Consider the following 25523-nt stretch of genomic DNA (forward strand, 5'->3'; position numbering starts at 1 on the left):
CCCTCCCCCCCTCAACAAGGAATCTTCAATGAGATGTTGAGTGACCACTTATAAGGGAAAAATCTCTCATCTCTAAAATTCTGCAATTCTAATAAATAAATGTTTGTATTATGAATTCCTGTTTTCTCCCCCTTTCTCCCCTCTTACCACATCCTCCTAGTATCTTCTGGTAATGAAGATTCTCATATAAAGTCCCTATAGAATTTTTCCGACTGCTTTTCAAACTGGCTGTCTTTGCCAGAGCCAACACCCCAGCCATCTGGTCTGGATGGAGAATAATAATAACTCACATTCACATTTATTTAGAGGTTTAATATGTACAAAGCACTTTCCTCATAACAAATTTGGGAGGCAAAGAGCATGAGCATCATTGTGCCCATTCTACTGATAAGGAGTCTCCAGGCCAGAGACATGCCATCATCACCCAGCTAATAAATGGCTAAATCTGATTTAGAACCTAAATCTTCTGAGTCCAGTGTTTTCCCATGACACCATATTGCTTTCAACATCTGTACTGTAAGGAGGAGAGGAGAATGTCTGCAGATGTGACTGCCCCATTCCTGTTCGAGTCACTTCCTGACCTTTGCCCAGGGGGTAGCACTTGGAGGAGGGGAAGGAGCCAGGACCAGCATCTGGAATCCCATGTGTCTGCTGCTCTCCGGCAGTATTCCTTCTATCCAGGCATTTCCTGCCTCCCGATGGACATTCCAGAACGGCTTTCAAGTAAGTGGCTGGGGTGACAGGGAAGGAGTTAACCGTGCCTGAGCCCAGTCATCGTGCACTCAAACAAAGGGGACTTTGTGGAGCAGGCTGGATTTTTGACATGGCTTGTTGATTCAACAGAACATGACAACTTGCCATCCTCTCCGTGTGAGTCGGGGCCAGGAGCCCAATGTTGATGCGGCTGTCAGCCACATCATTAAGACCTCTGGTGCCTGGGCAATTCCCAGCCCCCTCGAAGATATACTGTAGGATGAAAGACTCTCTCTCTTCCTCCTCGGTATTATAACAATGGGGGCATTTATAAGGCTTCTCCTGGCTCCAAGAAGTCAATGCAATTAAGGCACAATGCATCTTAATTGCATAGACACCCAGAACAATGAAGAACAAATAGCAGCAGTTCTCAATACAAACAAGTGCCACAGATAGAAAAAACTGGGTGGGGGCGGGGGGTGGGAAGGGGAAGGGGAAGTTCTTAGAGCATCCCTGAAAAGAGCAAGATTTCCACTTGGGAGGCAGTAGAAAGGCACAGTCCCAGGAGCCAGGGGACACCTACTTCCCAGGGGTGCTGTGAGGAGACGTGAGATGATATTTGTAAAGTTCTTGGCAAAAAACTTTCAAGTGCTATATGAATGCTGTCTATTATTATATCTGTAGAGGTGGAGTATGGGTACATATGAATATATAGACACACATAAAGGCTTACAGACAGAAATATGAATGCAAAAATATCTATATATGTATACATGTATGTGTATAAGTATACTATATAGACACGGGTGATTTTAATCAGTAGGCACTAGAGGTGTTGGCACCATCTGTCAGTTGAGGTCACTGAGGTTCAGAGAAATTAAGTGATGTGCCCAAAGTCCCTTGGCTAGTAAATGCCAAGGCTAAGATTCAAACCAATGTCTCTCCTGCTTTTTTTTTTTAACTAGAAATTTTTTTTTACTAGAAAACAATTCATTTCCCCTCTCTCAATCCCATTTTTTTTAATTTATAAAACAAGGCAGCTGGACTAGATCATTTTTAATGTCGCTTCTTGGTTTGGCAATTCTTTGATTCATCGATTTGCAAAAGTCATAATAGCTAACATTTATTTAGTGCTTACTAGGTGCCAGGCATTGTGTTAAATGCTTTATAATTATCTGTTTAACTCACAATAAATCCATGAGCTCTATTACAATCCCTATTTTGTTCTTTGTCGTTTCAATTACATAGGACTTTACTGTTGACCAAACTGAGGTAGACAGAAGTTAAATGACTCATACAGGGTGATATAGTCATGAAAGTCTGAAGCTGGATATGAACTCAAGTTTTCCTGACTTTAGGCCCAGTGCTTTATTTACTTCATCATCTAGTTGCCCAATGATATGTATTCTCCTGTGTTCTCAAAAGGAATAAAAGGTATTAATCATCATTTTATAGACAAGGGGAAAAACTAGGAACAACAGAGGCCCAGTAGCTTCCCAGGAACAGGTAGCAAGTCAGTAATGTAGTTAGACTTAGTCCATTGTAAACCATGCTGTTTTGAGGGGAAATAGGACCTTGAGGCAAGCAATTACGAGAGAGCATATTGTGTAAAATGAGATTGGAACCAGTTCTGCTGTCCTCTGCCATCAAACTCATTCTCTCCCTCTCTCCCTCTCTCTCTCTCTCTCTCTCTCTCTCTCTCTCTCTCTCTCTCTCTCTCTCTCTCTCTCTCTCTCTCTTCCTCTCTCTCTCTGTCGCTGTCTCTCTCTCTCTGTGTGTCTCTCCCTCTCTCTCCCTTTCTCCCTGTCTCTGTCTCTCTCTCTCTGTCTCTCCCTCTCTCTCCCTTTCTCTCTGTCTCTGTCTCTTTGTCTGTCTCTCTGTCTGTGTCTCTGTGTCTCTCCCCCCTCTGTGTTTTGTGTGTGTGTGTGTGTGTGTGTGTGCGTGTGTGTGCATATGTGTGTGCTTGGCAAAGCTGGACTCGGTCCAGAGCAGAGCAACTTGAAATAAAATAGTGTGGGGAATGAAAATCATGCTCCTCAAGGATCTCAGACACCTGGGATGTTCAGTGTAGAGAACAGAACTAGGGTGGAGGGCTGGGGAGAGGGATGTAACATGGATCATTAGTATCTGAAAGCCTGTCAAATAAGAAGAGATTTGGATTTATTTTGTTGGTTCTCAGAGGACAGAACTAAGAAAAATAGGTAGAAGTTGTAGGGGAAAGAATTTAGAATTGTCCATAGAAAGACAAACCGTCAATTAATTTGAGCCATACAAAAATGAAGTGGGTTGTATTGGCAAAGACTGGATTCCTCATCACTAGAAGTCTCTAGGTAGAGACTGGATGACCTCTTGTTAGGGTCTTACACAGATGGGCCTATAAAGTCTCTGAGGTCCTTTCAAAAGGTGACATTCTATGATTCCATAATGATTAGGGAAATATGGGATAGGGTCTGGACCTGCGGTTTTCTTGGTATATGAAATTCCTAGATCAGGAAACTTCATCTGGCTTCAGACACCTCCTAACTGTGTGACCCTGGGCAAGTCACTTTACCATTCCCTACCCTTTACTATTCTTCCACCTTGGAACCAATACACAGTATTGACTTTAAGACAGAAAATAAGAGTTTTTTTTTTGTTGTTGTTTTAATAAAAAACATTACCAGACTCCCAGGACCCCGGGTCTGACTGGTCCCTCTACTTTGTCAGAGACCACTGAGAAACCCCTCAAGTTGCCAAAAGTACTGTTTGAAAGAGCCCCTCAAAACCTACCCGGTGATTGGAAGCAAATGCATGTGAACTTCCCCTAAACTATGAACAATCTCTTTCATTGAATTTCAGACTTGTTCTGTACTCAGTCATCTCTTTCACATTCAAAGACTTTAGAAAATTAACTCCCTGCTAAGAAAACCAAGCTACATATTTTTCCCTGGAATTTACTTCAAGGATCAGTGACTGATTCATCCTTGTGGATGGTCCTATCGCCTACACAGATTGCAACTCCTCTTGTGACTTGGTTGATGGTCTTGAAAAAGTTTTCAAGTCTGAAAAATTCATCACCCTGATACCACCAAGTGATAAGCCCCTCTGAATTCACTTGGGCTGGTTCTCAGACAAAATACACTGTCATGGAGGGCAAACTCCAGACCTTTCCAGCTTGGAAAGGACCCACCAGAACCGGCAGTCTTTAGGCACAACCTTTGTCAGCAGGTTGTCACCTCCTCATCTGTATTAGCGTTCAGAGGAAAGTGTCTCTGGGGACAAAACCCTAAAAATCAAGTTATATAGCTATATTGAAACACAAATCATACATAGCCTTAGGTAAAAGTGTGAAGTATCAAGTTTGTCTTCCTAGGCTATAGTTCTCTTTGTGAGACATTTCCTGTTTTATACTGCTCTCTTCCCTTCTCTCAGAAGCTCAGACCTCTTCTCTCCTATTTTCCAGAATTTCATATCAGTCACCTGCATCTTTGTGTGCATTTAAGTCAACTCACTCAGGATTTCTTATATATTGAGTCCTTTCTCTCATTATGGAAAGAGATGCTTTTGTTCCCTGGTAAAGAAATTTTAAGTTTCATCCAATAAGTTGGGGTGGAGGAGGAGACTTCCTCCTGATGCCCTGGAAATATAATTATAGACTCCTAGAATGTTAGAGTAAGATAGAACTTTAGAGATCAACTAATCCTACCCTCTCATTTTATAGAAAAAGGAAACTGAGGCCCTGGGAAGGGAAATAGCTTTGTGCAAAGTTAATGAGTAGCAAAGATGGGACAACCACCTAACTTGAGTGCTAGGGCTATTTGCCCTACAATAGTGCTTAAAAAACAAACAAAACAGTTAGAAGAGACCACACCATCCTGCTTTCTGTTCACTGCAGAAATCACTATAGTCTTCCTGAAAAAGATGGTTTAACCTCTGCTTGAATTCTTAAAGTGACTGAATGCTCACTATTTCAACAGGCAGCTCCATCCATGGTTAATAGTTGTGATGTTTAGAAAGTTTATTTTCACATTGAGCCAAAATCTGTTTGCCTATAAATCAAAAAGTGCAGTCTATTTTAGGAAGATTAGAAGGAGACAATGGCACCTAATGAAAAGATTGCTGGTCCTTAAGTTAGGTGACCTGTATTTGAATACTGAGTGACCATGGAAAAGTAACATTACCTCTTAATGCTTCAGTCTCCTAATCTGTAAAATGGGATTTATAATATTTCCATTGCCTATCTCACAGGGCTGTTAGGAAGAAATTGTTCTGTAGACCTTAGAGCATCAGAAAAATGTGTTATTAGTTCAAATCATGCCTCTGACACTTACTAGCTGTGTCATCCTCGAAAGTCACTTGGCCTCTGTTTACCCCAGTTTCCTCATCTGTTAAATGCAGATAATAAGAATTCCTACCTCCCAAAGTTGTTATGAAAATCAAACGGGATAATAACTGTAAAATATTTTGCTTAGCACAGTGTCTGGCACATAGTAGGAACTAGGTAGATGATTATTACTAGTTGTGTGACCTTGGACAAGTCATTTGATCTCTGTTTGCCTCAGTTTCCTCATATGTAAAAATGGGGATAATAATATCTACCTCCCAGGGTGGTTATGAAAATCATATGAGATAATAATTGCAAAACATTTAGCTTAGCACAGCATCTGGCACAAAGCAGGTAGTATATAAATGTTAGCTATTGCTATTAGCATTGTTATTACTAGTTGTGTGACCCCGGGCAAGCCTCAGGTAAGAGCACCTTTTCCCCAGATGTTATGAGGGTCAAATGAGATCAGGCATTTAAACACTTTGCAAACCTTAAAGGGCTTATCTAAATGTCTGCAGTTGCATTATTATTATTATTACTAAAAAGAGGAAAAAACAGTTTGTTACTTCAGTACAACGCAGAAAGGACAGATGATAACTTTGTTTCTAATGGTCACAGCTACACTGTAGTTTTATGTAGGTTCTGTCTACAGCCATACCTATTTCTCTGGGTCTGACTGCCTGGGGGTACTGAGCCATCACAATCAGCAGCCTCGTTATTAGCCGCATCTAGCATTTAAGAAACTGTTGACCCTGTGTCAGATGCCAGGATTGTGATGATGTAAAAACAAATTAGGGCTTCCGGGCGGGTGGAGATTTTCGGGAACAAACGCCCATAATCCGACCCTAGCCAGTAAGGTCCCCTCTCCGGTATGTCAAAGGGACCCGAGCCCCGCTAGCACACAGCAAGGCGCTGGCACTACCACTTTAAGAGAGGGGCGGGGCCGCTGACACGGGGCAGGCGAGGCCGGCCCACTCGAGCTCCTTTTCCCTTTTTGATCCATTCAAAAATTACTCATTGCAAATTCCCGGCCTGCGAGGAACGGAGGCAGGGGGCGGAGGACGGCCGCGCTCCTGGCAGCCGGCGCCTACGGGGTTCGGAGGCGCTCGGGGACCCGAGCCTTGCAGCTGCGTCTGGTCGAGCGCTGAGCCGCCGCTCCTCCGCGGGCCGCCTCCACCAGGAAGCCGTCGGAGCCGACTGGTCTGAGCTTAGTCGGGCAGCGCCGCCGCCGGCCGGGCCCTCGCCATCGAGCCGCCCGCCGCGCCGCCTCCTCCCCTCCACCCGCCCGCGCCGCGGCTTCAGCGGCGTCTCCTCCCGGGCCATGACTGCACGCTGAGCCCGCCGTGGTTCCCGGCTCGGCTCGGCTCGGCTCGGCGGCGGCAGCAGCCCCAGCCCACCCGGCATGGCTGCGCGAGAGGAGCTCTACAGCAAAGTCATTCCCCGGAGGAACCGGCAGCAGCATCGTCCCGGCACCATCAAGCATGGGTCGGCCCTCGAGGTCCTCCTCTCCATGGGATTCCCCAAAGCCCGAGCGTGAGTTAAACGCACTCGCATCCCTCCTATCCTGCCCTACATCTTTCTTTCCCTCCCGGCATCCTCCCCTGCCGTCTCCTCTGCCTTTCTCCTCGGCCGCAGGCTCCCCTCGCCTCCTCAGCTGGGTATGACTTCTCCGACGCCGGCCCTCGCTGTGATCCATTACCTGCTGCGCTGCTGGCGAGACAGGGCGGAGAGGGATGCTGCTGGAGGTGGGATGGGGAGGACCGAATGCCCTTTACCCCAGGCAAAGAGAGAAGGCGCGTGTGTACGTGTATGTGTGTGTGTATGTGTTGTGCCCTTTGATTCTTTCGGGGTCGAGGAGGATTTTTTTCTGCCAGCATCCCCGCTGGCTGGCGGCAGTGAGCAGATTGGCTTAGGTCGTTCCTGGTATCCCTGTGGCAGAGTCAGTGCCACAGGCTGCCTGGAGGTGTTCACAGGGTCCAAGGGATGAACCCCTCTGGATTCCTCACTGCATCCCAGGGCTGCGGGGGAGAGACGGAGGGGACTGCAGACCATAGGGACGCTGCCGTCACCCCCCCACTGCAGTGGTTTCCCAGCTCCGGATGTTGGTTTCCCCTTGGAGTAGGAGGAGCTGGAGTGTGGGTGTTGCTGCATATTCATTGATAGAGTAGCTAGAATAAGATGGTTTTCCACCTGGAGATCTGAGGGATGTTATTTCCCTCCTTGGGAGATGGTGGGTGAAATCGGAGGGGGCTCTCTGGGTGGAAAGCTTCTCTTCTCCATCTTTATCTTTTTACTTACTAACCCACGCCCATGGTGGGAATAGGGGCAGGGTTGGAGGTCCTTGATGCCTATTGCAGGGAGGCCTGGTTGACCAGCAGGAGGATGTAGGGGGAGCTGCCTGATCGAACCCATGTCAAGTTTGTGGGGACATAGTCCTAGGGGACACAGAAGTGGCCTGCAAAGGAGTAAAGTCAGAAACACCATCCCTGTTTTATTGGGATTGCTGTCATTTATTCTGTCTAATTCCTAGCCTGGCTGTCCAGCACTGTAGCTCTGTAAAATGACATCAGCAGAGAAGAGAGATTAGGAAAAACTTTTATCTGGAAAGTCAGGTTGATGATAAACTGACTTCCCATTCTTTTTATAGACCTACCTATGTGATGGTGATGTTTCCCTTCCTCAATCTCTTGACTAATTTTGCCTATATTTTTGGAAGTTTGGTGTCTCGTTGTGGATCATAGTAATCCAAAGAGTTTGAAAAGAGTTGGGGTGGGGTTAGGGGAGGAATAACCTTTAGAGAACGGGCTTGCTTGAACTTTATCTGTTTTCCTCTTATTTAACTTGGGCGACTTTCAGACTTAGTCTAGGGTTAACTACTCCTGGGAACAAGTGGTGGTACAGAGCCCCCAGTACAATTTATTAGTGGGTCTTATTTTCCTTTCTGCGTGAGAGATGGGTCTGTCTGTATGTGCAAAGGGAATGATAGGTGGTATTCACTAGTATTGCATTAAATCAGGATTCAGGAGAAAATAAGGAATATAGTTCTTCCACACAGCTTTTCCAGTTTAGGCAAAATTCTGGGATCTGGGCTTCCAAAAATGCAGGCAGTAGCCAGTGCTTGAGGACAGGGGTGACATCATGCTTCTAGCACAAATATAAGTTGAAAGAAATGTCACTGGACCTCAGGCCTAATGCACTTATCATCTTAATGTTAGGGTCAGCTTTGTTCTCCTCCCTCCACTCTAGACTCAGGGAAAATAGCATTGGTTTGGGGGAGATAATCAATACCCCCTGCAAAGTGTTGGGATAGCTGGGTGGAGTCCCATGAGTCACTACCTAACTTGATGACCTGTAAGGGTGACCTAGTAACAGAGGACCACTCAAGCATCACTTTCCTTCCTAGTTCTTGGAACATTATTTTAGGAGGGGAGAAGAAGTAGTCTGAAAAGGGAGAGGGAGGAGACAAAGGACTACAATGAGAATTCAAGGCAAGGAGAGGGACTCAGACTTTCTGGGAGATGGAGATATAAAATCTAAAACTGCCTCAAGGGGTGAGTGAAATATTCCTTGAAAGAATAAATCTAACACATGGTAAGCTCCCACTACACATTGCGTATTTGGAGTTCATTGGGGCAATATAATAGTATATGACCTCAAAGAGTTTATCATCTCCACTCTAATAGGTTCCTTTTAAAATAAAATTAACATTTTATTTTGTACATCAGCCACTACCCATGAAACACTCCCCACTCTAGTACTTTTTCATTAAAAAAAAAAAGTTAAGCAAAACTGCATAATAGAATGATTGCCTGGTGTTGGCAACTTACCACATGTTAATTTCCATTTTTTTGTAGTTTACTGTTGTTAACAAAAAGGAAAGATTTATGCCTGAACTTTGATCGTTTCAATAGATTTCTTATTTGGGGAAACAGTAACTGGGAGCCCTTCTCTTCTTTTCTTCCCCTTTTGAGGTTGTAAATGTGCTCAATTGTAGAGGACTCAGATGCCTGGGAAGCAGTGAGGGAACAGTAAAAGGGTGGTGGCCAGGACAGAGAAGCAGAAGGCCTGAATCCCATTCTCACCCTGCACTCCTGCAAAAGTCACTTAACCTCTTTCACCTGAGTTGTGTTCAACTCTTACTCAGAGGGAAGATTAATTAATCAGTGGAGTGCTTGGCCAAAACAAAACAGAGGGATAAGAGTGCTAGAGAGGAGGGTAGCCTTAGGCTGTATTTATTTCCAGCTCTCTCCTCTGGACCATACCAGGTTTTTTCCATAGCATGAGGAACTTCTAAGTGGAAGCCTGAGGAATGATTGAGGGGTGAAGCAGGAGGTTGGGAAGCTCATTTGACAACTTCTTTGAAGCAAGCTACACAAGTTTTCATACTACTGGATCAGTAGGTAGTTTCCAAGGGCCACCACTGTGCCCTCCCCCTTTCCTTCTTCCATATATGTCTTTTGCCTCCTTTCCCCTCCCCCCCCCAAGAAGGAAGGGGGTGTTAACTGGGGAGCCCTTTGAGAAAAGAATAAGATAACAGCCTTTAATTAGGCATCATTAGTTTGTAGCTCTTATGAATGTAAGGAGGAAAGGAAATTTGATAATTTGCTCATTTTAGTCAGAGACTATAGTTTGTAGAAGCTGGCTTGCTTTGGAAAATAGGAGTCTTGATTTTAGAGCCTGCAGAACATGAGCCCCCTTCCCACCCCATCTGGAATGGAGTGGTCATATGGGAGCAGCCTGGTCCTACTCCCTCCTGGGACACCTGTTTGCTGTAGCTAACTAAGTGTCTCAGACAAGCACTGACTGACCGGCCCATCCTTGGGTGTCTATGATGTAGATTCTGACTCAGATCCCAGCTTCAAGGCTGTTGTAAGATACAAAGCTAGTCAGAAAATTTTTTGTAAACAGTAAATGACTCATTTTTGATTATTTGTTTAGTAATGACGGAGTATAGTTTATCGAGGAAAACTTGGGGTGGGAAATGTATGGGAGACGTAGGTTCTACCAGAAACTGATTGTGACTTCGGTCAGGTCTCATTGGATCATAGGTTTTAGAGTTGGAGAGGACCCTTAGACATCAACTCATTTAGTCCAGGCTTCTCATACATTTGAGAAAATTGAGACCCAGAGGAAGGGAAGTGACTTACCCAAGGTCACACAGGTAGTAAGTAGTAAAACTAGGGTTTGACACCACATTTTCTAATTCTGAGGCCAATCATCTTTCTTTTCTACCAGGCTGAAACCTCTCAGCACCCCTGTCCTATAAAATGGGGATGGCAAAGGCTAGATCAGCCCTGGCAGACCAGTTCCAGTTCGAGTGCCCAGAGGGCAAACTCAAGCTGTTGGCGAGCCCCTGCCTCACCAGAGAGAGCTGAGGGAGAAAGTGCTTGCATTGGGTGGCAGGACAGAGGGGTGGAGCATGCAAAAAATGTCCTTGGTCGCTGGGGTGGTAATGGAGCAGCTCCCCGAGTGCCAGCTCTGGCCCCCCCCCATGTCTTTGCCAATGCTGGGCTAGGTTATGAGCATCAAACAAGAGATTGTGTATGTGAAAGCATTTTGCAAACTATGCCAGCAATGATTCATTTTATTAATAATGGCAATTAATATTAGAAAGTGATAGTCTAGGTTAGAAGATAGGGCTTGATAACAAGAGGGCTGCTTAAATCTCCTAAATTCATCGAATATTCCTCATTTCCCCATTCTAATTGGAATGGGGGGACCTCCATGCAGGCACTCCTGGACTGGCAAAAGGAGAAAGCGTTTGCACCAGCCTTCGCTTGCCGTAGGCTGCATCTGATATGCCTCACTGCATAATGATAAAACCAAATGGATATCTGAAACAGGAATTGAGAAGAGTGTTTCTTGCAGATCCAAGGAATGATCATATCCAGTTGCACTGTAGTGTAGGATATCTAGTACCTATAGTATTATCATTAATGATTAGTCCTAAAGTTATTTCTATAGTTCTGAGCCCACACTGCACATATTCACAAACTTTTTACCCAGAAATCTTTACCATGCCTGCCATTTTTGACATTCACCACACAGATAACCCAGGGGTACAACATTGGATCCTTGACATTTTGGGCCCTGGAACGTGCAGATTCGCATCATCCAGTATGTTTGTTTTCCCAAACAGCCTGTGGGACACCCTGCTGGTTCCTCTGAAAGCATCTCATTTTCAGCTGTTGCAATGCAGCTAACATAGGAGTGGAGGTTGTGGGTACCTTCTAAACAGAAGCATCCCAAGACTCTAAAACAGAGTTTTTTGATGAATGAGGTCATCTCTAAGGATCCTTTTAGTTCTGATATTCTTCGAGTTTATGAGGTGGCCAGAGGGCCCAGCCTGCATTCAGGAAGACCCTTGTTCAAATCTGGCCTCAGACACGAGCTGTGTGATTCTGGGCAAGTCATGAAAGGTCACCTGTTTGCCTCAGTTTCCTCATCTGTAAAATTAACTGGGGGGAGGGGGAGAAAATGGCAAACCACTCCAGTGTCTTTGCCAAGAAAGCCATGAAAATGACAAAAACAATATTAACTCAGAAAGCCCACTGTATGGAGAAATAACAGCAACCCACGACCTTGGTGAGAGCACTAGAAATGAAGTCATACAGCCTAGGTTCTAATCCTGCTTCTGCTACTTTCTACCTACTTGACAATGAACAAGTACACTGTGCCTCCATTTCTTCACTTTTAAAGTAGAGGGCTTGGATGAAGTGATCAATTCAGGCCCTTCTACATTAGTTTTGTGACCTCTGAGGACATCTCCTGCATGATACTAGACTTGCTAGTATTGCTACCATCACAATGGTAGTAGCTCTTAGGTAGCATGATGAAATGCAGTGGTGTCCAACTCAAATAGAAATGTATCCCTGCTAGTAGCGCAATGGCATAGAAAACCACAAATTAACATTATCTAGGCGGTATTGCATTTTAATTTATTATACTAAACATTTCCTAAATATATTTTATTCTGCTTTGGGTCACCATGGGGATGGGGATTAATATCGTGGATGAATCAGTCAGCTGAGAGTTAGGAAAACCTAGGTTCATATTTTGCCTCTGGCACTTAGTAGATATCTGACCATGAGCAATTTATTTCATTTCTCTGAGTCTCCATTTCTTTATTTGTAAAATGATGGCATTTAACTAAATGAATGAATGAAAAGCACTTATTAAGCACAATCAGTCATCATACTGTCAATACAAAAAGCAGGCTAAATTTTCCCCATAGGAAGTTTATATTCCTTTTTTTGTTATTAAAATTTTTTATTGTTACTTTTTGTTTTCCTGTTTCTCCTCTCCTCTTATTAAAAAAAGAGGAGGAAGTGCATTTCAGCAAGACTGAACAACTTATTGAAAAAATCTGTCGTGTACAGTATTCTATGTCCATAGCTCATATCTCTGCAAAGAAGTGGAGATGCTTTCTCATGAGAAGAAAGGACAAATAAATCTTAGTCATATTTTCACAGCATTTAGTTTTGATTGTTTTTGTGATTGTTTTTCCCATTTACCTTGTAGTTATTATATGTTTCTTGGTCCTGCTTTCTTCACTTTGTATCAGTTCATATCAGTCTTCCCACATTTCTCAGTATTCATCGCATCGATTTTTTCCTGCACAATGATATTCATGTACTACAACTTATTTAGTTGTTTCCAAATTGATGGGCATCTATTTTGTTTCTAATCCTTTATCCCCACAAAAGTGGACTGTGGAATACAACACATCTACAGGAAGGAGGTCTTTGGGGAGTCACAGGTATAATGAGAGGAATCATAGGATAGTGGATGACATGCCTTTTCCAGGAATGGTAGTCTTGATTAGAATACTATACCTATGGCTAGAGGTGGAAGGTGAGGATGTAGTATGCCCAGGGCATGGTTGGAAGGTGGCCCAAGTGCATTGTGGTAGACTTGAGGAAGGCTAGATAAGATGAACTTCAATCAATTAGAAAAGTGCCACCTCAGAGTGGCAGGTAGGGGACCTGTTCTAGGGATTGCAGAGCATAGCACCTTGGCAGAAAGCTAGCCAAAAGTATAAGGAGAAAGGTTTGGATGGACAAGAAAACTTGAAGGTTCCTTCTGGTCCTAAAGCTAGGATCCTGTAGTAGCTAGCAAGTCACGTAAACCCTGTGAGTCACAGTTTTCTCATCTATAAAGAGGAAATGATAATAATAGCCATAGTGAGTATTTAACCTACAGAGTGGTTGTGAAGATCAACACAGATCATGTAAAATGCTTTATAAACTTCAAAATTCTATGCCTGTGATAATCAGTTTCTTTGGCAGCCTCTATCCTTAGTCTGAATAGTGTGAGCATGGAAGTAACAGGGTTTTTCCAGGTACTCCTTCCCTCCTACTTCTAAATGGACATTTTTTTACTCTTGGTGCTTCATTCATTGGAGCCCATGAAGAAGAGGCTTCAGTGCTTTTCCTTTGACTCTTCTGTTCAGAGAAGGGTAAGGATTGATGACAGGTATCCAAAATCTTGGCTCCTCTTAAAATCTGGCAGCTTACTTTTTTCAGGGCTTAAGACCAGATTCCTAGGTCTTTTTTTTTTCTTCCTTAGATGGCACTGTGGAATGTAGGACGGACTTGCAACCCTTTCAAAAGCCCAGGCCTCTGGGTAAGCAACAGCAGAGCTAAGCCAATGCACTCATTCTTTTGCTGATGGTAATAAATAGCTTTGGTTGGGAATTTGAAGGGGTACCATATGGTTGTCTCCTTCTGATTAGACTCCAATGGAGTTAGACCTGAGCACTGGAGGGAGAAAATATGTCCTGAAGAATAGATCTTGTTGGCCCTGTTATGGGCACAGCCTCAAATAGGACAGAGAAAGAAACCTGGGAAAAATCTTATGCTGAATCCAAGCCCTCTAAGCCCCTTTAAAAAACTCAATTCTATGTCTTCTTGGATGAGAAGAGGGAGGAGCAATTAGAACTATCTTATGGGGATCCTATACATTTTGTCCTTTTTTCCCAAGGGGAATATAGAGCAATTACCTTGGTCCCCTGATAACAGTGTCTTAGATCTAGCTTGCTTGGTAGAAATTGTCCCATCCTAATGGGCTTTCCATATCATTGTTAGCTTGACTCAGTTTCATCTTAAAGTATGAAAGGGTGACACTGATATAGAGCAGCTTACAGTTATATCCTACTAGTCTTGCAAAACACTTTATACACATTATCTCAATTGATATCTATTATCACTCCTGGGAAGTAGATGCTATTATTATCCTGATTTTACTGATGTGGAAACTGAGGCTAACAAGGTCAGAGACTTGCCCAGGGTCATAATGCTAGAAGGCAGGATTTGAACTTGGGTCTTTCTTCAAGTCCTGCAACTCTATCCACAACACCTTAGAATGAAACTTAACAAATGTCAGTCAAGCCTTTTCTGTCTTCCCAGCATGGTAGTAGGTACTGAAAAAGCTTCTAGAGAAGGGGAACTTTAGGATGCCTCCCAAACGTGTGGGATCCCAGATGATCACAAGATATACTAGTCTGCCTTGTAGGGTCAGGGTAGCAACTCTGGGCATGAATTAAAGGAATCTCTCTCTCTCTCTGTCTCTCTCTCTCTCTCTCTCTCTCTCTCTCTCTCTCTCTGTCTCTCTCTCTCTCTCTGTCTCTCTCTCTGTCTCTCTGTCTCTCTGTCTCTCTGTCTCTCTCTCTCTCTCTGTCTCTCTCTCTCTCTCTCTCTCTCCCGTCTGTATCTCTGTCTCTCTCTCTCTGTCTCTCTCTCTCTCTCAACTCTTTCCTTCCATTTTAATAACAACACTAACACAGAAGGGCAGGGGCTAGGCAAACAGAGTCAAGTGACTTCCTGAGGGTCACACAGCTTGAAAGTGTCTGAAGCCAGTTGTGAACTCATGCCCCTCCCAACTCCAGATTAGGCTATCTATCTATCCACTGAGCCATCCAGCTGCCCCTAAATGACTTGAGCCAGACTGATTGTTCCAGGCCCTGCCATTGACCCATAGATCTACGTGATGGCAAAAAGATGTTAAGAACATGCTGGACTTTCTGTATGACCTCCACCTCCACCAGCAGCAAACCTCCATTAGCAACATATCTCTGGGTAGCTGGACTGGTCATGCTATGGAAGGATATGATCTTTTAGTTGCTTCTGAATAGTTGAAAGCTGATTTTCTTCCGACCTTCATTGGCAACTCTGTTCTTTCCCCTTCAGAGAAACCTCTTGACTGTTGATTTTCTGGAAAGTAAATAAAGGAGAGATATGAGGTAATTACAGAGTAAGGAGTCATTTAGCCATTATGCATGGGTGTAATTTTCAAATTGGCTGCAGAATGCTAGTTTTCTCCATAATGCAAATAATGCAAGTTAAATGAGAGAAGGGGTTGGAGTCCTGAGCCCAATACCTGGGGGAAATAAATTGGTCCTGGGCAGGGGGGACTCCCTCCTTTGTGCGGGGGGGCTTTGCTACCCTGTGGTTATTTGAAATGTTTTCTCTTCCTTGGTCTGCACATATTGCCAAATGTATCCCACCATCCCTGCTGCCAAAGTGTAAACATTTTTCTTTCTCAAAACTAGGATTGAGCATCATTGCTCCATGGGGTGGGTAGATGAGTGATCCAAGGGGACTCTGGAGTGAGCCAAAAGAAAAGCCAGCATTGAAGACTGGTTGCATTTTTCAGATTCCATTTCAGTTTTGTTGGACAAATACCTAGCCCTGAAATGGGAAGACCTGTTTGTTTCCAGTTATTCCCCAGTGACTGTGTATACTCTGTTTAAAAAAAAGGATTATCTGCATCCATTCGCTCGATGTTTATCCTTTTAGTTTGAGTAGTAAGTTCTTGTAGAGATGGGGATTGGGGGGAGAAGATCTCTTATGGCTATTTTCATGGCTATTTTTAAAATTTATTTAACCACCTTGGGGTCACTGGATGGTTGTCTCTTGTAGAGCTGGAAGGGTTCTCATAGGCTATCCAGTCCAACCTCATTTAACAGACAAGGAAACTAAGGCCTACAGAAATTAAGTGACTTTCCCAAGGTCACATAGATAATAAGCTTCAGAAAAGGGATTTGAACCCAGATCTTCTGACTCTAATGTCACTGTTGTCCATTTGTTAGAAATTACATTCATGGACTCCCTTCTCCTTGAGGCTTCATCTTTCCTCCAAGTTACTTGGTCTTTCTTTCTTTCTTTCTTTCTTTCTTTCTTTCTTTCTTTCTTTCTTTCTTTCTTTCTTCCTTCCTTCCTTCCTTCCTTCCTCCTTTCCTTCCTTCTTTCCCTCCTTCCTTCCATATCTCCCATCTTAGAATCAATACTGTGTAATATGGTAAGGGCTAGGCAATGGGGGTTAAGTGACTTGCTCAGTGTCACACAGCTAGGTAGTGTCTGAAGCCAGATTTGAACCTAGGACCTCCGTCTTTCAGCCTGGCTCTCAATCCACTGAGCTTCCAAGCTGCCCCCTGCCCATTTTCTTCAAGGGGCCCAAGGAATGAAGTTCAGGAAACACTGCCTCTATCAAGTATAGGTGGAGGCTGTGTCAGCTACTGAGAGACATAAAGATACCTAAGATAGAGCCCCTGCCCTCGTGGAGCTTATAGTCGACTGCTTTTTATACGAGCATTCTCTAACTCTTCAGGACCATCCTGCTCACTCAGAATTTTTCCTAAAATACTGTGTTACTTGTCTATACTTTGGTCTCTGGCATGTAAATGGTTACTTGAATTTGAGAAGGTTTTTGCAAGCTAGTGTAGTCTCCATAGGCGATTGTAAGCTTCTCCATTAGAGTTTTGAAAATACTTTGCACAGAGCAAACTTTTAGTAAATACCGGCTGAATTGAAAGCAAACCCAGCCATCATTGGACTGGAAGCTTCTTGAGGGCAGGGACTATCTCTTGCCTCTTTTTTTGTACACCTGGAGTACAGTGCGTGACATACAGGAGGTGCTTAATAAATGTTCATTGAATTAGAATCAAATTGAATGATGTGTAAGACTGAGGGGCTTAGGCAAGGACCTAAGATCACTCGGCATAATGTTGTACAGGAAGGCTTTGAACCTGGGTTTCTTATTTCCCCTTCTCACACTCACTCCAAACCAGAGGTATGTTGGGAAAAGTATTGCAGTGGGCCTTCTGGGGGAAAAATTGTGCCAAGGATACGCCTTTAAGTTTAATTTCCATTATTATCATTTTCTCCATCATTTTAATTCTAGAAATCAACAAATAATAAATTAAATCCTGATTTGTAGGGTTTGCCATTTATGAGATAGAAATGCTCATACCAAAAAGTTAACAATTGAGCCTACTCTAGCACACTCTTACCCCTCACCCAACCTAGTTTTCTAACCACTAGAAAGATTTACTATGCAAAAAAAACCTTTGCCAGTTTTTGTGAACTCTGTATGCTAGTTTCTTTGCTTCCAACAGTAGAATTACCCTGCGTAATAATAACTGTGGATCTGAGATTACAAAGGATTTTTCCCTTTCTTTTCCTACTTTCTAAAATGGATACAATTACCCTCTTTTGGACAAAGGGCAGAGTTATCCCCAGATGACCCAAGAGAGATCACAGAAGAGTGAAGCTCTTGGAAGGGACCTTGTAACTTGGATCCCTCACAGAAATGAGTATAGATTACCCAGCTTAAGCTCCTCTTCTCCCTTCCTCTCCCCCACTCCCAAGGGGCCTTTTCTTGCCTCCCAGCAGTCTTCTATGTGGCAAATAAATGCTGCTCTTGTATTCCCTTACTGTGATGAGTGGAAAGAGCACTGGACCAGGAGTCAAGAGATCTGGATTCTCTCCTTCTGGCTCTGTTACTAACCAGCTGTGTTTCCTTAGGCAGATCACCTAACCACTCTGGGGCCCAGTTTCCTTACTGGTAAAATGAGGGGGTCAGATCAGAGCAAGGATTCTTAACCTGAGACCCCAAGATTTCATGGGGGCTGTGAGCTGGAATGAGAAAAAGATTATATCTTTATTTTTACTAACCTCTGAAATTTAGCTTATCTTTTGATTATGAACATAGGCAATGAAACGGTATTCCAAGAAGTAGCTCACAGATTTGCTACCATGATAAAAAGGAGTTTTGAGAGGATCTGTTAAGTCCAGAATTGTGCTTGTAAATGTTTAACAACCAGCTTGGGGGGAGGAGGGGGAAGGAAGGGGAGTATACACAGCACACTTTTTTTTTTTAAAACCCTTGTACTTCGGTGTATTGTCTCATAGGTGGAAGAGTGGTAAGGGTGGGCAATGGGGGTCAAGTGACTTGCCCAGGGTCACCCAGCTGGGAAGTGTCTGAGGCCGGGTTTGAACCTAGGACCTCCTGTCTCTAGGCCTGACTCTCACTCCACTGAGCTACCCAGCTGCCCCCTCATAGCACACTTTTAAGTTTAATCTGCATTATTAATATTTTCTCCATCACTTTCTTAAGTCTAGACAATCACTAAAAGAACAAATCATCCTCTGATTTGTAGAGTCTGCTTATTTGCAAAGTGTAAATACTCACTCTGAAAATTTTAACAGTTGATTCAAGTTGGCTCCAACCCACCCAAGTTTAGGGCCCTTCCAGTATTCTGGGAGAGGGCAATTCAAATCATTTTATCAAATATTTATCAGCTCTAGACCCTATCCCTAAATATTTATCTAGAATCTGTTTTGCATGAGGCACTGAAAAGGTTGTGTGGATGCTCTTGGGAATGTGAATCATTGTAGATAGAATCAAGAAGCCTCTTCTATCAGTCGGCTTTTGCTACTGACTTGGAGATGACCTTGGGCAAGCTGCTTACCCTCTCTTGGCATCATGAAGATGACAATTTAATTGGTAAAATATTCCCCAGAGAGTCACAGAGGTCATGCAATAGAGACATGTTATCGAACAGTAACTTTTCCTGTGCTTTGGCCCATGTCGTCTTCCCTCTTGGAATCTTGCTTAGGTTTAAAGCACTTAATAGAATGCCTGGCACATAGTAGGTTGCTTGATAAATGCTTGTTCCCTTCCCTTCTCCTCTGGCCTTAGAACAATTTAGAAAGAGTGTGTGTGTGTGTGTTCACATTTCACAGTTAAAGAAACTAAGGCTCAGAGAAGTCTAATTACTTTGAAAGAGTCAGACAGCTTGTAAATGTCATACCTAGCTGGGATTCAGACAGTTTTCCTTGCCTTAAATTCAGCATCCTTTCTACTTCTCTCTGCTGAACATTTGGGGGCCCTGCATGGGGTATGGGGAGGGTGGACTTGGCCACAGGCTGTTTCCTGAGTGAGACTTCTGTCCTGAGGCGGGGAGAGAGGAAGGAACGAGAGAACCCTTACAGCCAGATCTTCAAACAAGATCTGGTAACAGCAGGTCATTACAGAGGAAGGAGAGAGAGCATTAACTTCCCATAATAGCAGACTGACCTTCACTCCTGTGAACCCCAGGGACTGAATACAGGGAGATGGGACCTGCCTGACTCCTAGCACTACTGTTCTCTTCACTCTTCTCGCTGGGTCAGCCTGCTGAGCCAGGGGAAGGGAGCCTGTGGGATTGTTAGGGTAGGAGAGAGACCAGAGGAGGAGAAAAGGGTTTGGGGCAGGAGGACCAGGATAGTCACCAGGCTGCAGACTTGAGGATCAAAGGAAGGGGCCATTAGCAAAGTGGAGCTGGCTACTGATCCCTTTGTCCCTTCCTGCCAGAGAAGAGGCAATATGCTCTAGCGCTGTGGTGGTGGACCTGTGGCACATGTGCCAGAAGGGGCACTCAGAGCCCTCTCTGTGGGCACGCACACCATCACCCCAGCACGGTTTGCCAGAGTTTGTTACTAGAAAACCAGAGGGACTTGGGGCTGGCTGCTCCCTCTTCACGTGCCCTTGAGGACATCACCCACCCTCTAAAAGGTTTGCCACCACCGCTTTAGTGGAAAAGCAGAGGATGGAGAGCTGGGTCTGGCACTAAGACACTGTCGAGTCATTGTACTCACTTGAGTGACTACATCTCCATCTGTAAAATGGGATGATGCCTGTGTCCCTGCTATTAAGTTAAAATGAGAACTAGGTAGGTATAAGGCCTGGAGGCCAGAGGTAAAGGTTGTTCTTTTAGATCTTTGGCTTTATTTCCTTCAAGCAATGACACTAAAATCTCTTTCTCTTATAGTAAATAATCATAATAATTGCAACTAATATTTATGTAGTGCTTTAAATTTTGTGAAGAACTTCATATAGATTATCTCTGGTTATTTTAGGTATTATTATTTCCATTTTACAGATGAAGAAACTATGGCTCAGAGATTAAAAGACTTACCCACAATTATTATTATTACACACATTATTAGGTACCAGAGGTGATATTTGAACCCAGGTTGTCCTAAGTCCATCATTCTCTTCAAAATGCTAATGGTTTCGATTAAACTGTCATCACACACACCACACACACACACACACACACACACACACAAACACACACACACACATCTCCTACCCCATGGCACCTTGAGGCTAATGCTTTGAATATGAGCTTCCATTATTTGTCATTAATAATTACTGACAGCAATACATTTTCATTGACTGGCCCCCATTCTTGGAATGTCTTCTTTTTTTCTTTTATCAAAAAAATCCTTTACCTTCTATCTTAGAATCAATATTGAGTATCAGTTCTAAGGCAGAAGATCAGTAATAGTTAGATAGTGTGGGTTAAGTGACTTGCCCAGGGTCACATAACTAGAAAGTGTCTGAGGTTATATTTAAACCCAGGTCCTCCCATTGAGGCCTGGTTCTCTATCCATTGAGCCACCTAGCTGCCCCTTGGATTGCTTTCTGTCCTCATGTCTACCTCTTAGCTTCCCTCAAGTTCCTGATAAACTCCCACATTTTCTATGAACCTTTTCCATTCCCTCTTATTTGTAGATCCTTTTCTCTCTTGATTATGTCCAGTTTATCCAATACATGGTCCATTTTGTACATAGTTGTTTGCACGTTGTCTCTTTTATTAAACCGTGAGCTCCTTGCCAGTGGGGACTGTCTTTGGCCTTTCCTTGCACCCTCAGTGGTTGTTAGCATAATGCTTGGTATATAGCAGTACTTCATAAAGGCTTACATGACTATTATTACATTTATGCTGATAAAACAGTGTAAGGCAATGGGCACTGGAGAGAGAGAAGAGAGAGGAAGAAGAGGGGGAGGACCTCAGTTTGATCTCTGTCTCTGCCTCTCATCCCTCTGTGACCTCGTACAAGTCCGGACTTCTTAACTTCTGGGCTTCACTGTCCTTATTTTTAAAAATGAGGGAGTTAAATTCCGTGACCTCTGAAGGCCTTTCCAGCTCTCAAGCTAGGATCCTTTGATAATAATACTTTGTTCCCCAAAAGAAAAGGAGGTCAGCAGTTGCCTGTTGCTTGGGTGAGGCCTATTCTTTCCCTTTTTAGTAAACTTCCAGCCTTTACTATAACTTGAACTAACCCACTACCACCATGTAGGATCTTGAGACTCTAAGAGAAAACAGGTAGCTCTTTGGCTGCAGAAGTTGGGGGACCCCTTCTAGGAGCTAGGAGAGCCTCAGGCCTCTCCGATGGCAGGGAGCCAGGACTCAAGTAACTTCTCTTACATCGCCTTGGGGGGTGACTTTCTCTGGTTGTTGGGATCAGCAGCACAAGCTTTCTGTAGTCTCATGTCCATCTGGGCTGGCTTGTGGCCAGGGGAGAGGCTAAGGGATGGGGGAGGGCAGAATACACTGACTGCTGTTTGGAGGAAGTAGCTGTTAGAGCTTGAGAAGGAGAGCAGGATCAGGGCCATAATACATTTCCCAGAGGAATAGGTTTCTCTCTCTAAACCTCGGTTTTCCTTTTTATAAAATGGGATACTTTTGACCTCCCAGGAGTAGTATAAAATGTTTTGTAAGCCATAAAATGCAATAAAAATAATACCATTATGCTATTCTAGAGTGTTATTTTTCTTGCTTATTCTTTCTTTTCTTTGTCACGTTAACAGGCATCAGGACATTCCCTGTTAGCTTGTTGTGGGTGAAATAAGGGAAATGTTACATGGGTCAAAATAGGCATTCTTAACTTTTTTGTAATAGGGAACGCTTTGGCAATGTGGTGAAGCCTGTGGATCACTCATCAGAATCATATTTTTAAATGCATAAAATACATAAGATTACAAAGGAAAGCAATTACATTAAATTTTTTCCCCTATCTCAGATCTCAGGCTCTCTGAAATCTATCCATGGTTGATACTTGAAGGGCAGCAAATATTGGGGGAGAGAGACAGATAGGCAGATAGACAAATAGAGAGAAGAAGAGAGGAGGGAGGAGAAAGAGAAAAAGAAGGAGAGAGATAGAGACAGAGACAGAAAAAGAGAGAAGAAGAAAAAAGAATAGAGAAGAGAAGAGAAGGGTGGGTAGTGGAGAAAGAAAGAAGGGCCAGGGAGAGAAAAAGAGAAGAGAGAGGGATGAACAGAGAAGGAAGGAGAGGAGAAGAAAGTGAGAGAGAGGAAGAAGAGAAAAGAGAGGGGAAGGGAGAAGGAGAGGAAGAGAGAGACAGACTGGGAGAAGAGAGAGAATAAAAGAGGAGAGAAGAGGGAGGAAGAAAGACAGAGAAAGAAGGGCCTGGGGAGGCGGGAAAGATAGAGACAGTGACAGAGAGGCAGACAGAGAGATTTGGAAGTGAACTTTGGCCTTTTCTTACCCCTAATCTTTCTTCTCAATCTCTGTCAGGTTTCAGTGCTTCTTGGCTCTTGCATTTATAATCCCTTGAGATTACAAAATTAAAGATTTCAAATGGAAGGGAGAGTCCAACTCTCTCATTTTTACAGATGAGGAAACTGAGTTCTAGAGAAGTTAAGTGACTTGCCCAGGTAGAGCCAGGACTTGACCTGGAAAACTTTGTTGCTTTCTTTACCCAGAAAGGTTGTTTGCTCCTGCCCGGGTCCGATTGTACAAAAAACTGTATGGATTGGTAGCTTCAGCTCTGTATGGAGCTGTTTGATTTAGTTGCAACTTGCATATGTAGCACTTTATGGTTATGTAGGCCACTGGGTCCTCGAAAAAGCCTTATGAGATGGATAACTGAAAGAGTGCTATTGTGCCCATTTTTCAGATGAGGAGACTGGTAGAGACTTGACTTGTGATTCCAGAACTTGACCAGGAGCACACAGCTACTGTCACCAAAGTGAACACTTCCCTTGGGATGTTTTACATTTGTACACTACCGCTTTTGGGGAACCGCAGGGTGGGGATGTGAGTCACTGTGTGCTCGAGTGGGTTTTGTGAAATGCTTTGGGGTTTCGTGAATTGCAAAGGATATGGCCAAAGACCCACATTTGCTAACCCGTGCTTTGCATTTCTTTTCCTTCTGTGACTTGTTCTCACAGGCTGGGGACTATTGTGTGCTCTTCTCCCTATTTACCTAAAGAGTAAACCCCATTGGGATTTTCTCAGGAAAGATACTGGAATGGTTTGCCATTTCCTTATCCAGCTTATTTTACAGATGAGGAAACTGAGGCAAGCAGGTTAAGTGACTTGTTCCGAATTACACAGCTAGCAAATGTCTTGGGTCATATTCGAACTCAGTGCTTCCTGACTCAAGACCCAACACTATCCACTGTGCCACCTAACTGTCTCTCCCGGCACAGAGTAAGCACTAAATGCTTGTTGACTGACTGACTCAACCAGTGATAGCTAGCAACATACATTAACACAGTAGTTTCTAGTATTTTTTCCTCGTTGTGTTGGTCTCTGTTCTCTAAAGCATTCATATATTTTCATGCGCAATAGTTAAAAGCATTTGTGTCTCATTTCTCCTATTAGACTTTAAGGTCTGTGAAGGCAGAAAATCTCTCTTATACTTTGTATCTCACCCAGCCCTAGCACAGTGTTTCTCACAGGCTGGGGACTATTGTGTGCTCTTCTCCCTATTTACCTAAAGAGTAAACCCCACTACCTAGGAGCTGTGAGCAGGGGCAAGTGATCTCCCTTTGGAGCTTCAGGATACTCATTAATAAAAGGAAGATAATAACACTCATGTTACCTCCTTGAGAAGGCTATTGTAAAGAAAGCCTTTTGCCAACCTTAAAGGGCTACCTGATTGCCTTTCTCTATGGAGGTATCAAAGTATGATTCCTGTTTGACAGAAAAGTCAGCTAAGGCCTAAAGAGGTTAAATGTCTTGTTCAAAGTCACACATTAGTGATAAACCTGGGGAAAAGAAGTTTCTTACACGGGAAAAAAATCTTCTCCATAACCCAGCTTGATTTTCTTTCTGTTGCAATTATTTTTTTCAAAATCATTATTTAAAATGTTTTACATGATTACACCTGTAAAATCTATATCAGATTGTTTATCCTCTCAGGGAATGGGGAGGAGAGGGAGAGCAGGAGAGAATTTGGAATTCAAAAAAAATTTTAAGCCCCAGTTTGAATGTGAAAATGAATTATTTATTTATATTTAACTTTTTTAAATTGCATCCTAAATTCTCTCCCTCCTGCCCTTCCCCCACCCACAGAGAAAGCAAGCAATATGATTTTCAATTATAAATGTGAAATCGTGCAAAACTTATTTCCATATTAGCCATGTCACAAAAAAGCAAGAAAAATAAAGGGAGAAAATTATATTTCAATCTGTACACAGTTCTCAGTCTCTGGGGGTGGATAGCATTTTTCCCATCATGAGTCCTTTGGAATTGTCTGACCCTCTTCCTAAGGAGGATAGAAAACTTGGTTGTTGTTTTTAATTTTTTTTATCTCTCTCTGAATATTTGAGTATCTTTTCTCAGTGACTGGGCTGTACTGTAAAGGGGTATTCTTTTTTTTCTTTTTCTTTTGAATATTTCCCCATAGTTACATATTTCATCTTCTTTCCCTCTCCCCAAACCTCCCTAATCCCCCCCCCCCCATAGCTAATGCACAATTCCACTGGGTTTTCTAGTTGGGCTAGAGTTATTGTTTAGTGTCTATGAAGGGGTATTCTTTGATAACTGACTGCCCTTGAAGCAGTGCCTTTGATGCTTTTCTGCCTGACCTTTGGAGAATACAGGAAGGCATTAGTTCCAAGGTTGGGAGACAGCCTTATCTCCAGGAGGACAGAGGGCATCCTATCTGGTCATTTCAAATAATTGAATGAGCGAATGAATGAATGAATGAAAGTTTAGACTAGGTCTGTGTGTTCTTTGGGAGAGCAAAGTCTCTTACTTTCCTTTGCACCCATTTTCCCCCACCCCAAACATAAGCATATAAAGACTCAATGCTCTATTCTTGAAGACCTATTCTAGGTAGGGCTCTGACACTGTAAGTTGCAAAACTGGGCTTTGGATATAGGTTGATAGGAAACGCCTGAGCTTGTGGCAAGATTGTTTCAGCATTCTTCACCCACCCAGGCACTTTACCTTCTGTCCGTCCCTGGGGCTTGTCCTCCACTCACAGGGGTTTGGCTAATTTAACCTACTTTCAGACTTTGCACTGAGCCCAAAGAGTGGGAGAAAAACATCGTACTTCAGCTGTCAACCTATGGACTTTATCTCAGTTGTGGCTATACTTTTAAGTTGCTATCTTTGTTTTTATGTCATCTTCATTTGAATGAAGGCATAAAATAAGGAAT

General features: G+C 43.3%; 1 protein-coding gene across 2 annotated transcripts in view; it reads left to right on the top strand.

The window, feature by feature from the left end:
• Positions 1-533: 533 nt before the first annotated feature.
• The window catches only part of UBASH3B (ubiquitin associated and SH3 domain containing B), a 185631-nt gene continuing 160641 nt past the window's right edge, over positions 534-25523 (top strand). The window contains exon 1 of one of the 2 annotated variants that reach the window (XM_044669647.1): positions 534-723. In XM_044669647.1, the coding sequence (XP_044525582.1) occupies positions 534-723 (190 nt within the window). Of the gene's footprint in view, positions 724-6392; positions 6533-25523 lie in introns of those variants that run through there. The other variant, XM_044669648.1, reaches the window with a different exon arrangement.

This window comes from Gracilinanus agilis, chromosome 3 (genome assembly GCF_016433145.1).
Source record: "Gracilinanus agilis isolate LMUSP501 chromosome 3, AgileGrace, whole genome shotgun sequence".
Classification (NCBI taxonomy): Eukaryota; Metazoa; Chordata; class Mammalia; order Didelphimorphia; family Didelphidae; genus Gracilinanus; species Gracilinanus agilis.